The sequence below is a fragment of the Centrocercus urophasianus genome, unplaced genomic scaffold (genome assembly GCF_019232065.1).
Source record: "Centrocercus urophasianus isolate 14NV4802_14NV808 unplaced genomic scaffold, USGS_Curo_1.0 seq_20, whole genome shotgun sequence".
NCBI classification, from domain to species: Eukaryota; Metazoa; Chordata; class Aves; order Galliformes; family Phasianidae; genus Centrocercus; species Centrocercus urophasianus.
Genome location: NW_024884756.1, coordinates 7,034,362 through 7,049,857, shown reverse-complemented (window position 1 = coordinate 7,049,857; position 15,496 = coordinate 7,034,362). Strand labels below are relative to the sequence as shown.

At 39.3% G+C, this 15,496-nt stretch overlaps 1 protein-coding gene across 1 annotated transcript in view; it reads right to left on the bottom strand.

Moving 5' to 3' along the window:
* Positions 1-421: 421 nt before the first annotated feature.
* WDR75 (WD repeat domain 75) overlaps positions 422-15,496 on the bottom strand; it is a 22,843-nt gene continuing 7,768 nt past the window's right edge. The window contains exons 6-21 of the mRNA XM_042822369.1: positions 15,288-15,358; positions 14,448-14,564; positions 13,815-13,903; positions 12,604-12,762; positions 12,197-12,256; positions 11,993-12,108; positions 11,373-11,542; positions 10,488-10,651; positions 9,091-9,274; positions 7,331-7,425; positions 6,833-6,928; positions 5,766-5,935; positions 4,833-4,892; positions 3,609-3,749; positions 3,438-3,529; positions 422-689 (exon numbers count right to left, since the gene is read on the bottom strand). Coding sequence (XP_042678303.1) covers positions 482-689; positions 3,438-3,529; positions 3,609-3,749; positions 4,833-4,892; positions 5,766-5,935; positions 6,833-6,928; positions 7,331-7,425; positions 9,091-9,274; positions 10,488-10,651; positions 11,373-11,542; positions 11,993-12,108; positions 12,197-12,256; positions 12,604-12,762; positions 13,815-13,903; positions 14,448-14,564; positions 15,288-15,358 — 1,992 coding nt within the window. The 3' untranslated portion in view covers positions 422-481. The remainder of the gene's footprint in view (positions 690-3,437; positions 3,530-3,608; positions 3,750-4,832; positions 4,893-5,765; positions 5,936-6,832; positions 6,929-7,330; positions 7,426-9,090; positions 9,275-10,487; positions 10,652-11,372; positions 11,543-11,992; positions 12,109-12,196; positions 12,257-12,603; positions 12,763-13,814; positions 13,904-14,447; positions 14,565-15,287; positions 15,359-15,496) is intronic.

The following is a 15,496-nucleotide window of genomic DNA, read 5'->3' as shown; positions in this document are numbered from 1 at the left end:
ACTCAGAGGTATTAAACCACCTGTCCACCATCTCAGAAGTAGACAAACCTCTAGGGAGACTTGTTACTCACCCATATACAGCACTTTTAAGAACTATCCCAGATTGCCCTACCAGATCTTGAATTAAATAGTCCATAAACTCAAGTTGTTTGCTGCTCTTCCTCGGGCCTCAGTGGCCTGGTCTCAGCTGAGGAGATTCGGTAACTGACCACAAGTCACATAATAAATTCAGTTTTGCTAGTAGCCTTTTAAATGCACTTGCAAAGGGAAAAAATACAGGTTAAACATTTTCTGAGCTCAGAGAGAATCAGTCATAAAGCTAAGATCAGAGCCATTTTTTCAGAACTTTAATCCCTCCCCTCCGTTCTCTTTTCTTAGGGCAGTAAAAGTCGCTGAAATTCACAGCCAAACAACTGAAAGATTTCTGGAAGAATATTTAATCCACAAAGATTCAACTTACACTATTAAAAAAACAGCATGTTTAGAAAACTGATATCCAACTGAAGTCTGTTTTTCTTATTTTTCGCAGTTCTTTTTCCTCGGATTTAGACAGTTTGTGTATTGTCTCTCCTAATGATTCCATAGGCATTGTATCATCTTGTCTCATTTCAGTAGCAGCAGTTTCCTCATCTGAATCATCCTCTCCTTCTTCACTTTCCATTTCTACTTCAGCAGGAGCCTCTTCAGCACTGTGTAAGGATACGATTGGCAACAAAAAATGATGTTAACAGATAGTTGTGATACTATACACTGAGTTATTACAAAAATAACTTCAAGTGAGTACTGGAATTTTTGTTCTTAAATCTAAGACTTCTGAGAAACTACTGTACTTCTCTTGCCATCTCAAATACAAGGCTTTTTCCCCCAGTAGCTACATTAAGTAAATTTAACAAGCATACATTCTCTTTCTCTAAAGCCAAAACAACTAACACCATCAGAACATGCAGATTAGTATTGCATAAAGTGTTATCACTTCAACCCCTGTAGGATTAAGAACAGAACAAGCCAGCAGATGAGACAATAAATAAGAAGGCCAGTCTCCTCTTTCAGCCCTGAAAAAGGTCATTTGGTCTTAAAAGTCACTACAGTACCCAGGATGTTCTTGGGAATTTTTATTGTATTTTTTTTTGAAATACAGAGTGGTTTTTAAGCAGCAGTTCCCTTCTGACTTGACATACTCAGAAGAGTTAGACAGAAAAGTTACCATTTGCAATGTGGTAATTATACACTGTTCAAGTGTCTGTCGCTTAAGTCTTATTTTAGATACCATTGAAAAAGTTCTACATGGCAGAAGAATACTCCTAAATATCATCTGTTCTAATAAACTCATTTACCATGTCTAAAATCTAAACTGAAGGTACAGACGTAATACATTATAATTATACTTAAATGGCAAAGAGAAACATCAATCAGGAAGTTATTCTACATAGCTATCTACAGTTGCCCAACCCTCCAGTGCTTAGACTCATACGCAACTTTAAAAGCGCTGGTGACACTAATCACCAGTGTCAAAGTACGAGCTCTAGAGCAGCAAATATTTGCACAGGCCACTGAACTCCTAAACTCTTGAATCCTGGAACTACATGCAAATTTCTACATGATCTTTGTATGAGATTTTTACCACTTTTGTTGTTATCACAGTAGTTTTACTTGGGTAATCTCATAAGAAAGCTAGCCATACGAGCTATCACAGCACAACTGATCACACTGCTGTAGGAGCAGAATACAGTGTACATGTAAAATGTACTCAAACCAGCATTTCTTCTAGCTATATCAACCATCCTTTCATCTGTCTCTGCAAATTTCAGATGGCAGCTGATACCAGTGACATACTTTCATCTGCAGCTTGGTAGAGGATTATGAAACGCTTTAAAGAACAGATCATACAAGCAAGTAACAGAACTACCTGGTTGCATTCAGTCTAAGTGTCAAGATATTAAGGCAGCCTTATATTAGGATTAATAACTTTTGCATTGGCATCCATTTTCTAGAACTTTATGTTGATCTCAGAGGAGCAGGCATCCACACATTTTAAGTGCTTATCGAATCACTGCATTAAACTGGGATTACAGTACTGTCAAACAAGCTCGCCTGTTCTCACAATCTTACTCTGTAGTTTCACTAGGAATGAAATTTGAATTCTAAACCTACTGTTAAGCGTAGACCTTAAGTTTAGGACTAGCATTATTTAACATCTTCATTACAACTTATTCAGCAGGAACGAATAGAAGCTTGGCAAATTTGCAGTCAGCACTAAGCTGAGTGAGGTTGACATCCTGGAGCAAAGAGAAGCCATCCAGAGGGATCTCATCCCACCTGAAAGCTGGCCCACACAAACCTCACGCAGTTCAACAGGGCCAAGTGCGTGGTACTGTACCTGACTTGGAGCAAACCCAGACATGAGTACAGCCTGAGCAGAGAATGCATAACAGGCAGCACTCTAGAGGAGGGCTTGCAGGCATCAAATGAATGAAAAACCTAATATGAGATCAGCATGTGAACTTGCAGCCCGGAAGGCCAACTGTATCCTGGGCTGCATCAAAAGATAAGTGAGCAGTGTGAGCAGCAGGGAGGAAAGTAAAAGTCTCCCTCTACACTGTTCTCAGGAGACTCCACCTGGAGGACTGCATCTGGGTCTGGGGACCCCAGCATGAGAAGGGCATGGACCTGTCAGAACAAATCCAGAGGAAGCCATGAAGATGACCAGAGGGCTGGAGAACTTCTCTTATAGAGAAAAGTCAAAGGAGCTGGGATTTTTCAGACAGCAAAAAAACAGAAGGCTTTGGGGATACCTTGTTGCAGTCTTCCAGTTCTTGAGGGGAGCTTACAAACAGGAGGGAGAATTAGTTTTTCCACAACCTGATAATAAGCTAAGGGGGAAAGGCTTTGAACTAAAAGAGGGGAGATTTAGATTAGTCACCAGGTGGCAGTTCCTTTCTCAGAAGGTCACCGCAGGCACTGGCACAGACTGCCCAGAGAAGATGTCGATGCCCCATCCCTGTAAGTGTACAGGACCAGGTTGGATGGGGCCATGGGCACCTGACCTAGTGAGCAGCAGCCCTGCCCACGGCAGCAGGGTTGGAACTGGACTATTTTAAGGTCCCTTTCAACTCAAGCCATTCTAGCCTTCTACAATCCTTACCTGGAAATAAAGTTCAATTGACAAACAACTATGGAGTATCTACGTACACGTTCTGCTTAAAAGTACATTATGCCAAATGACAGGATAACTAACAACAGCAATGAAAAGGCCCATATGTTAAGCAGCTGATCTTGCATATCTGAACTTTTTTTTTTGCTTTACGTTGCCTCTATGATATGTTCTACTCGCCTGTATGAACAGAATAATGAATCATACTAGAAATCCAGTCTTACACTTTAAATAAAGATGCATTTCACCTTAAACAACATGGAGGAGTCCTTCCAATTTCTCTTACCTTTTCTTCTCTTTGGAGACAAGCAATGAATTAATAAATATGGGGCACAGGAAGGAAGCAGATGGCAAAACATGCGCTGGAGTATGCAGGAGCTGAAGAGAAAAAAAGAGGTTTCATAAAAGTTTTTGCCTGCCATTATTTTGCTCATATTTTTACTGTAGTGATTCCTACCTCTTTGACTGCAGGGGAATCTTGCTCATGGTGATGGCGAACAATTTTTCCAAGGTCTACATCCCCCTGTGACTGTTGATGTCTGTGCTTTCCCAACAGCAAGCTAAATGGGGTCACAGGAAGACTTTCTTCTACTGCCAGCTTGAATTAAAAAAAAAAAAAAAAAAACCCATCTTGTAATTGAGAAAGAACGAAGTTTTAACTAGAACTTAGTAACACAGATTTAAGTTCCACCTCATTTTCTGTTACCAAAACTCAAGTAGAATTTAGAGTCAACCCAAGTGACAGAGTCTCATGCTCAGGTTTAACTCAGCTGAGCTATTTGACACAGCTCTTTGTACCCATTCTCTCCCAGGCATCCTTTCCAATAAATTCCTCACAGAGCTAATAGAACTCTCTAGAATCTGAATTTTTGCTCTTTTAGCAGTATGAACACCAGATGTTAGTTCACTGATGCACCAACTAACTTCTAGAACCAGAAGCTGGTGCGTGTGCCAGAAAAACTGAAATACGGCTTCCATACGCCACTTCTCACTGCAAGATCACTTATACTCCAGTATCTGCTGAATGAGCCAACTGCCTATCTTGAGGTACTACTTGGTAACTTCCCTTCTGCCATTTTTCTACATCAGCAACCCTCACAAACAAACTGATTGCTTACAACCACGTTCCAATTGAATTTTATCTCGGAAAGATATTAGCTTCTATTCTCATCTACTTTCATCTTTTTCATCTACTTACCAATCACTCCATCGAGTGCCACTCTTTCATTTGTCTCACAAGGCATGGAGCAATTCTTCAGTGTGAATTCGTAAGACTGAATTTCCCACACTACCTCTCCATTTAAGTACATACTGAAATTATTTCACAGCTTTTTCCCCCACTTGTAAAACAAAACGGACTGACAATGTTTTCACCATCACTATAAAGTTGCTGATGTGCCATATTCTAGATTCCAAGCATTAAAGAAACCAAATTCAAGAACTTGCTTTAGATCATGAAAATGAGAGTGTAGCTTCCTAATACTTGATTTTTTTTAAGGTTTTATGAACAGTAATTCTGCCAAAGTTAAGGAAGAGCTGCCCCTTCAGATAATTGCCTGTGGCTTCATGCCAGGAAGTGGTATGTCCTTCAGTGGTGAAAGGCATTTGAATCTGACAATTAAACACTAAGAGCATTTGGACCTGCTCCACCTACCCCTAAAAGAACTTTTGAGAAAGTTACCTGTTCGCTTGACAGCGTAAGTCTTTCTTCCAGAGACTTTGTGCTTACTGTCATTAGCTCCTAAAATAAACAATGATGTAGCAGAATTAAGAAACAGGAAACTGCTCTCTGTATTTCAGTAGCTTGTCTGCAGAAGTTTGACCCAAAAGCTTTTGTTGGTCAAGCAGAAGCAGCAAACGTCTTTATTTTAGAAAGAACCCAAAGGAAGCATGAATGGATCTAAAGGCTCTGGATAGCCTTTCTGGGTGGAATAGAAAGCAAACAAATTAGCACCCAAATAAAACAGATAAAATGGATTATCATATGAATCATTTGCTTAACTAGCAATACTACAGCAATACTACTTCACATTTAAGTTTAACAGCATAAAGCTATAATGGGATAATAATAGCACAGTAGCAAAGTCACTGGCTGCAGACAATGAGAACAAGCCCAAATGCAGCACCACAGATTCAGAAATAAAAGAGTTGCTTAACTTGGGAAGGCCTCTGGTAGGCAGGGATCTCCAGCAAAAGACCCCCTTACCTCCACTGCCAGCCCTTGAAATGAGGTCTGGGAAGGGGTGGATCCAGGCTCCTCCCCTCCCAGTCACTCAGGTGCATTGCTTACACCTGATCCCCCCTGGGTTGACCTTGTCTTCCCACCAGGTGCTCAATCACTGCTTCAGCCCATAACTTAGCATTTGCACTACAAAAAGCATAGGCAGCATTCCCATGCCACTTAGTTCCCTGCAAGCACAAAGCAGTGGAAACTCTGACTAGTAGAAGACCAGTAAGTAATCAATGTTAATCTATTTTAGCATTGGAAAGTTTTTACAGAAAAGTACAGCTTTTTCTTCTTTGAAATCATAAAGGTAAATTCTTACACTTGGCAGCAGTTGTGTACCTATTTATCCCCTAAGAACCACCTTCCCCACCAGTGACTATTTCTTACTTGTGTATCCGTAAGAAAAAATAGTTGGGATCTTCTTAGCCAAAGGTATTTATCTGAGCCAATTGATTCAGGTGCATCTCTTGGAACAAAGGCAGCAAACTGGATCCTTTCCTTACAAATTTTTCTCTGGATACAGATTGGCCGTGGCTCATTTGGCTTAAATACAAACACTGCAAATACAAGAACATCTTCGCTTGAAGTCACAGCATTCTTACCCTTCTGGAGAGTTGTCAAAGCACTACGCATCAAAGCCAGAAAGTTCTGCACAGGACTGCCTTTAAACAGGAATTATGCTCAGATACACTTAACACATAATTTATGGTACTTGTATAACCAATGATTATACAGATGTTATAATTAAGATAGACACAAGAAAGTTTGGCTAAGCAAGTTATTACACCAAAAAAGAATAGATGGAGGGCTTACCCTTATCCTGGGCTCACTGGAAAACTCCAAAAGGAGGGATCTCCAGAAGAGATCCTTTCCCACTGGCAGTCAGCTCTTAAATGGGTCTAGGAGAGGTGCAACCAGGCTCCACCCCCTCCTGCAGCACAGGTGAATTGCCTCCACCTGTGCTCCCATGGCTGACTCACTGGTCACCTCAGGCCACAAGTCAGCAGTCCCCATACAGTACTTTTCACATTATTTCAATCTCAAGAACATACTTGGAGATGAACCTTACTGTAGAACAGTAGTTCTGGAAAGATTAATCTTCACTTACATCAGAAGTCTAGTACAAAGCTATATAATTCAACCATGATTTTGAGCTTCAAGGTGAGAGTTGAGACCACACAAGACACTCATCCAGAGGACAGTTAATCTTACACTGTGCTGGAGACAAACTATTGAAAGAGAAGACGGGGAGCGTGTTGTTTAAATACTGGAATTCACCTGTATTTAATTGCTGCTTCAAAACATAGCTCAGTTTTCCCTGGGTCAGACACAGACTCAGGTCTGTTTAATGGCTTCAATGGAGCTGAATTCTAAGAAAATCTTTTATATAAATCATACTTTACCAGTTTTAAGTTCCACTGACTACTACTTGTCAAAAAAGCCTTTGTACTCACAGCTGGACTCTTTAAAGAGCCAGGAGAAAGCAGCAATATGTTCTGAAAAGGGATCAGGTTGCAGAACTACGACGTTGAGGTGAGCACTCCATTCCACTGAAAAGCAAACACAGCAATAGCAGGATGTAAAAAAGAATTCTATTCAGGTGCTTTGCCAAATAAAACTTAAAATGGAAAAGACCCACAAGGCTTCACCTCTGCAAGAGCCATACAACTTCAGTTATTCTCAGATTAATGAAAACATGATCAACCATTTGTAAAAATGAAGGAAATACTAGCTGCTATTGGGTTATCCGTCACCTAAAATAGGATTTGCTAAGCACATGCATATGGGGTGAGATACTATCTATACTCAGGTACAAAAAACATTACAACTCCACAGGCCATTTTACAGTGGGTCAATCTAGAATCAAATTAGAATTACTTTAAGTTATCATAGCACATTCAAAGGTTAAACATCATTACTTTCACTCTAGCATGCATTTAAGCTCATCTTACATGCACAGCTGAGCAGATTCCAGCAACAGAGAAAGCCATGATCAGTGGCACCAATCAGGTATTTGGAACATGTTAGTCTCCCAAAGCAGATGGTCCTGCAGAAGTAAAAAGTCAAAACAAGTCCATTATCTTCAACTTCTGTTTCTCCATGCAGTTTTGATTCACAAGTCACAAGAACATTCATTAAAGATTTAATTCTGATAGTTAATCAGGACAAGTTCCCATTTTGCTTTCACCTCCAGTTGCAAGGAACTTTCACACACAGCTACCAGACATAGATGTGGGAGATTTCGAGTATGCATGAATCTGTAAGGAGTACAGAGAATTTCAAACTGTTCATAAATCATTCTGACTTGAAGCAGCAATCTTAGGTTCATCAATTAGTAACAAATCTTTAATTACTATGGAGTGTTAACACTGGGGTTAGGGGGAAAAAAAAACCAAACACCTCTAGAACACCTAGCATTGTGCTAAACACTAGAAGAAGAGAAATGGAATAGAAATCAAATCAGTTACATTCTCGTGGGTTGCTCTGACTGAAGAAAACAAGCAATTTGTTTTCAATCACATGAATTTCTTGTTCTTGTTACACAATCAAACAGATTTCTAATGCTACATGAGAATGCTTTCAAATTCTCTTCATTAAAGCATAGCCATTTGAACTTACATAACAGTCATTTAATTGAGTACACACGGTACCTTATTTCATTTTAATATAGCATATAGCAAAGGCTTCAAAAGGAAAAATTCCCAAGGGAAAAACTTGCCGCTGTACCAAGCTGCCAAAAGAGACATTTCCCTGAGATGCAATGGAGAGCTAACACGCTCATGTTTTTCCTGCAGAACCCACTTTAGAATCATACTTCTCAATGACTACTCTTGGAGAATCAGTATGAACGAAACAGACTTGTTTCAAAACTGACAACAAATCTCTTCTTTCAGTGATACTTTATTTCAGTCTTTAAAACACTGCAAATAAGCAGTGTTTTGCTTTTCATTATACATGTTCTCTGAGTATATTTAGAACCTTTCACATTATCCCAGCAACTGTGTGGAGAGCTAGACAACAGCTGAAAGAGAATGCTATCATTCAGTTGTAGCATCTTCCCCATTCAGAATTTGTTTAGAGATCTGGCACAGAGCTTAACTGGATGAAGCAGCGAGGCCACCTACTGGCCTATTTTTCTAAGACAACTGCTAAGACAGGTACTTTGCCTGGATCACAAACCACTGCAGTAACTGCACAGCCCTAGAAAGCCTGTATAGAAGTTGTCCTATTCATTGAGTCTCTACCTTTTTGCCTCACTACAGATGAATGCCATTCCTCATTATGTTTATAAAACAAAATGGTCTCTAGACCTTCTGGATATCTTTTCTTTTTGTAGCACCTAGCAGAAAGTGCAGGGTTGGTCTGCTGGGCAAACACAGACTTTCCAGCAAAGGCTAGCAACAGTCAAGACACACACACTGTAATGCAGACAACAACATCAGTACAGCTTTACAGTTTCCAAATAGGAGTTTTATCAGTATTCAAGAATAAAACACTAACAAGAGCATAAATTTAAGGTAGACTTTTATTCTTTCAGTACTTGGGTTCACCTCCAGATTAATAGGAACTTTTAATTATGCTTCCCTATATATGAACTTAGACTATTAACTCAATGTTTATATGAACATATTCAATCTTAAAACACTACAAATCAATTCTTTCTGTTCTGAGAAGTTCAAATAAGAAAGAATAAGCCAGATGAAAAACATACCTTATTTTTCCAGGTGGGTGGCAAAACGTACACTTCAGATCCCAAGTACTAGAATCCCATACAGTGACAGTTTCCTCAAAGCTAACGGCAAGCAAAGAGCCATCTTCTGAGAAACAGCAGTTGGTAGCCTGGTAGCCATGGTAGCTGCCTACGAAGTCACAGCTCCAACTCAAACTTAGCTGTGCTGCATTGAATAATTAAATTCATTACATTCAGGTCCATACACGAAGAGTTCAAATAATAGCACTGAAAAATTGGCTCAAGAAAAAGTAAATTTTCTTTCAGAAGACATAATTTTTTGTGAAGTACAAAGAACCTACAAGGAGCATCCAATAGGTTTTGCATCTCAGTGAATCCCATGATTGATACAGTACAGCATAAGGGTAGATTTAGCCAACAAACAGGCAGACAGATTAAAAAAAAAGATACTTAAAAATAGTATATGTTAAACTGGAGTATCTTTTTCTTCCAAAACTGTAGCAAGAACACGAGCATTACTAGAAGTTGGAACACAGGTTGCATTTGATTCCATTTACACAAAGCTTCAGGATAGCAAAGCAACCTGTCAGTTTGCTTTCTTGTCTTGTTTAACCTGCCAGCCTGTTCTGCTTAGGTCCTTTTTCTACAGTTGATAATTACTCTAAAGTAACAGAAACAAGTGGATGCATTTACAACCTAACAAACAATTTGAGTATCAGCAAACCTGTATAGCCGACCTTAACAACTTACGAACAAGATAAAGAAAGTGAAGAAAATAAGTTCAGCCCATATTCAGATGTCCTTTATGTAAAAGCTGTGAGCTGGCATTGAGAAGACCTTCAAGGCCAGACCCAGTTCATTACTTTAACGGCACAGCGCCATCTAGCGGCACAGCGAGCAACCAGCTACAAATAAAAACGTCACAGTCTACATATTAACTAGTTACTTTATCATTTGCTGAAAAAAAAAGCTGTGGCATGCCAAATCCTTCTGGCTACACATTTCTTTCCTTCCCTGGTCAAATACAAGGGAATTCAATATCCATGTGTACTTCCACGCATGCCATTGAACATAACTCTGCTCTATATCCTTTTTTGATCAGGATTCTAAAAGACTATACCCACTCCAGTTTCTTAGAGTGGAGAAACCATGCTAAAAACAATCTTTTAAATAATGAATATAGGCTGCCATGGCCTCCTGCAGCAAGCTCTGTGAAGTCTTTTATAAGGAGGTTCCTTACACTGCAAATCTCATATTGTAAAACTACGGCAGAAGTCCATGGCAGAGGATGCTCAGGAGAACATGCAATAGCATGAATAAATGGGTAGGAATAGATGACCTAGTTTTGAAGGGTCAACATTTCTATAGCGTGTTATAAGGAGACAAATAAGAGCATATTATGCTCTGACCTTACTTACCCTCCGGATCAGTGTCTTCTAGTATCACCCAGACCTTAAACACACCATCTCTCCCAGTTGTTACCAGCATCAGAGAGTCATCTTCCATTTCATCCATGTCACGGAAGCACATCGCCGTTACGTGATCCTCATGAGGCATGCTTACTCTAGTATTCAGTCTAAAGCTGCAAATAAAGAATCAAAGAAACTTCTAATTAGATAGCTGAAGTGCTATTGCATTTACAGATCCATCTTATCTAGTTAGTTGCACTCCTCTATAGACAGCATCCTAGCAGCCAAAATTATTACTTAAATGAACACCAGTCTCAAACATCCAGCCTGAAATCAGGGCAACCTTTTCCTTAGTTAGTTGATCAGTCACACTTCTACTACTACTAAACACGTCAGCAATATTTTGCTTTGTTTTCTCTTTAAAATAACTTTTAGACTAAAAAAAAAAATTAAGTGAGAAGCTGGGAAATGTATGAACCAGAGGCATATTCGTTAAAGACACAAAAAATTGAAGTAATTATTTCATGTAACCTAAAGGGACTGATCAATTAACAATGGACTTGAGAGGGACTGGAAAAACCAAATAGATCCATTTCATCCAGTCCACTATTTTAGTATCAAATAAATACAGGAATTAAAGCCCCCAGATAGCCTAGGCAATTATTCTAAGACAATTAAATTCAAAGCAAGTATTCACAACTGCAATTAATTTTGTTTATGGGTTTTTACAAATGTGTGTGACACACACGGTAATCCCTTCCTCAGGTCTCCTCTCTAATGCCATCAGTTTATTTGGAAAACCTTGCCTTTTCAAGACAAGGACTGTATAGACATTTGCATGATACTTAAAATACAAACTTTGACACCCACAGGGCCAGCTCCAATTATCATTACCTTTGTGTTTTCTCATCAAAGAGCCACAGCTTCAACTGTAACTCTAGGTCAGTTTCTTTTCTCTCTTCTACTGTTGCTAACCACTTGCCTTCAGCACTAAACGCAACTCTGGACAAGTCAGATTGGTTTAAGCCTGCTTGATGGATGTACTCTTGCTGAACAATATCCAACTGCAAAACAAATCAGAGTTTCAAAGTTTGAGTGCAGATTTATAGGTACCATTCACAAAACAAAGGAGAAAGGACAACCAGAAAGCACCGATTAGAACTGAGCAGGCTGTAGTTTAAAAAAAAAATTGGGAAAAGCAATACTATAGCACATAAATAACACAACATTAACAGCATATTGCATGGGAAATTACAGATTTTTTTTTTTTAAACATTGAACTTATGAGAGGAATAGGACATTAGCAGGTGAAAACATCTTTCCAAACAAGGTTTACCTTAAATACTCTTCTAGAATAGAAGATTCTCATAAAGGAAAAAAATCTCAGGCTGGAATCCAGTCCCATAGTACAGTTAATGGCTTTTCCTTGTTTGCTATATACAGTCCTCAAAGAAATTCTCATGTATAACTCGAATTAAGAAATGAAAAGGTTAGCACAGGCCTGCCCAACTTACACTGTATAGCTGTTTGTCACTTTGGAGACAGTAGAACTGCAAGTGGCCAGGCTCTCCATTCAAGACCAAAGCTTTGGTTCTAGGATCAACCACTAGACCTGTCTTGATATCCCTGGCTGGGAATGAAAACAAGGTGAAAGTGACCTCTGATTGGAAGTGACACATTCCACATCATCAGCAGAAAATAAACTTCAGTGCACATACCTTTAACTAGCCCTTGAATGGTTTTGGAAAATCTCAGGTTGCTGTTTATTATTGTAATTCCTGAAAGAAAAAGCATATAAAGTCTTGCAAAAAGTTTCCACAAAGTAACCGCATCAATGGTGGAGAAGGGACTGTAGTTATCTCTATTTCATCCTACATACATATATATATATATATATGTGGGATAGACATTCATCTTCTCACAATCTGTCAGACTCCTGAATCAAGATGGGAAGCTAAGCTACAAGCAGACCCCACACAAAGACCTCATACAAATGTGCACAACTAAAGAAAAAGCAAAACACTGCTTTAAACATCCATACACAACACCTTGCTAATTCACCCGAAAATAACGAAACAGAGCCCGTATAGATTTGCAGTAAGTGGTACTTAAAACATAGACATACTGTTGTCTGCATGAGAGGTGCAATAGAAAGTGCCATCAGGTGACATGGAGACGTATTCAATAGCAGATCCCAAGCGAGGAAGAAAATCCTTCTTGCAGTCTGATCCACTGTGCCACTGAACTAGAACAGATTCAACTCCTCCACTCAGCAAGCTGGTTCCTTTTCAGATCATAAACATACAGTTAGAGGTTTTAAGAATATCACCAGTTACAATGACAGACACACAGATTTCTGAAGAACATTTCTTAAAGCATCACACATGGATGAATTATTCTTCATATCTAGCCTGGGCAATACACACAGGTAGATTTCTTGTTATCCCAAGGAAAACCGACACAGAAACTTACATAAATAACAAGAACTTCTGCCTGCAATAGAACTTAAAGAAATGCTCAGGAATGTTAAATTCTATCACTTGTTGAATCTGTTGAGTATTGTGTTAGAATACAGCTTGTTAGTTTTCCTTTCACAATATGTATTTTGCAGTAAGAAGTACGCTAAGAAATACATTCACATGAAAACTAAGTGGATTTTCGCCACTAGGTTTAAGCTCAGTCAAGCCTGACTTATTTTGGATTCAGATAGACTCTGGAAAGGACTCATGAGTATTGCTCGTGAAAGAGAAGAAGGTGGCAGGCAGGGTAGAAGATATAACTGGTTAGATTTTACATTCTGTTAAAGGACAGCGTAATGCTATCACGGGATGATAATAGCAGGGTGGAAAAGTCTCTGGCTACAGAAAATGAGAACGAGCCCAAATGCAGCAACCACAGATGCAGAAGTGAGCATGAAGAGCTACTTACTTTTGGAAGGCCTCAAGTAGGCAGAGATCTCCAGCAAGAGATGCCCTCACCCCCACTGCCACCCCTTAAATGAGGGGTGGATGCCATCGCCTATGAAGGGGTGGATCCTGGCTCCTCCCCTTCCAATCACTGCAGTACATTGCATGCACCTGAGCTCCCCTGGGTTGGCCCTGCCTTCCCATCAGGTGCTCAATCACTGCTTCAGACTGAGCATTTCTATTACAGGCGGCTATTTGACATTATGAATGTTAAAGTATTACAAAGAAAGCATGGCTGCTCTCACTTATTTCAGATCCACCTTCAACATATTTAGAATACTGGAAATTAGTTTGTTTGTAAATGGATTATTTTGAACTTCTGTTAATTTCTGTTTGTAACTCTTAATCTTTTAATGATTTTTGTACTCACCTTCTACAGAAAAAGCTAGATCCAGGACTTTATCGTGATGCCAGTGCAGTGTAGAGAACGTGTACTCTTTTTTGTGGTTGAAATTCCTCCTGTGGAGAAGAAAGAGAACAGTTCTTTAAAGGTAGTCATTGACAACAGAGCAAACAAATGCTAATAGTGAATACCATCCTTTTTTCCAATCTCCTGACTACAGTTTCATGTATGCACATGGTGCAAAAGGAAGGAATCACACCAGCAGCTTTCCTGATGCACCCTATACATCACTACCATGCTTAGCAAGCTGATAATTCTTCACCACACAGTTTCCCTAGTGTGCTGTCACGAGGACTCCAGATGCCCACAACCACTAATTCAAACTGCTCTGACCTTTCCAAATACATTTTAAAATAGCAGTGTAGCTTAAAAGGAATATTTTCCCCTTTCATGTTAAACTGAAGCTGTACTCTGAAGTCAACATCAGTATTACAGGAAATTACAGAGGATTTTCCATTCTTTGCTTTTTTTGATTTCTGAAAATCACAATGGTAAGAACTAACAGCTGCTCTGCTCAGGTTTTACTTAATTCCCACGGTCAGGGTACAAAAGTAAATAGTCAAATATTCTAATCAAATAATCAAATCAAAATAAGCATACCAGAGACGAATCTTTCCATCAGCGTGGCCAGTTGCAATACAATCCTCCTGAGGATGGCAGGCTACACAAGTAAAGACATTGTTTCCACCTTTTTTATTTGTTCTTCTCAGAGAAAACCTTCAGAAGTTAGGAAAACAACAACTTCAGTTACACACAGTTTTTTTCCTTTTTTAAAAACAAAGCTTCCAAAGGACCAACTGACGCACAAATGCACATAAAAATAATTCTGAGTAGCAAAATTAAGCACCTCCAAGTTGTTATAAACCAACATACGTACTAAAAAAAAAAATTAGTGACAAGTTTCTTACTTTAGTAGATCTCCGTACTCAATCAAGCTGCAAGCCTTTTATGTGTTCCACCCTCTCTGCCTACTTCTCCTTGGCCAAACCATCACTTGTTTCAGCCCAACATCAACTTAAATGTTTACATACATACACCTCACCAGTAAATATGAATGTTATTAGATAAGATTGAAGCAATACCTGTGTAACTATCAGAAAGATCAACACGATGAAAAGGTGATACAGGAAGCACAATGACAAAGGAATTAACGTGACAGAAAGATGCCACCAAGGAAGGAAAAGAGAACTGCTCACCCATCACTGAAAACCCAGGCTCACAGAGAACAACTCCACAAAGGAGAGAACTCCAGAAAAAGATCCTTCTCCCATGGCAGTCAACCCTTAAGAGGTGCAGCCAGGCTCCACCCCTTCCAGTCACACAGCTGAATTGCCTTCACCTGTGCACCCAATGCTGACTCAGTCCTTTCCCTAGGTGCTCAATCAGTGGTTCAGGCCGTGACTCAACAGCTACCATACGACTTGGCATCTTCATTCTTACCTGTTCAATTGCTTCTGTTTAAAGAAGTAAACTTGGAGACTAACATCTTTAACTGATGCCACATATTCACCCTGTTACAATATAAAACATTATTCAAGAAGTTAGAACATACAGATTGTGTACTCACATGTGAAAAAAAAAGAGAAAATCGTGTTTCACTACAAAATACTTGAAAATGGAGACAACATAGAAGCTGATGTTAAACAAAT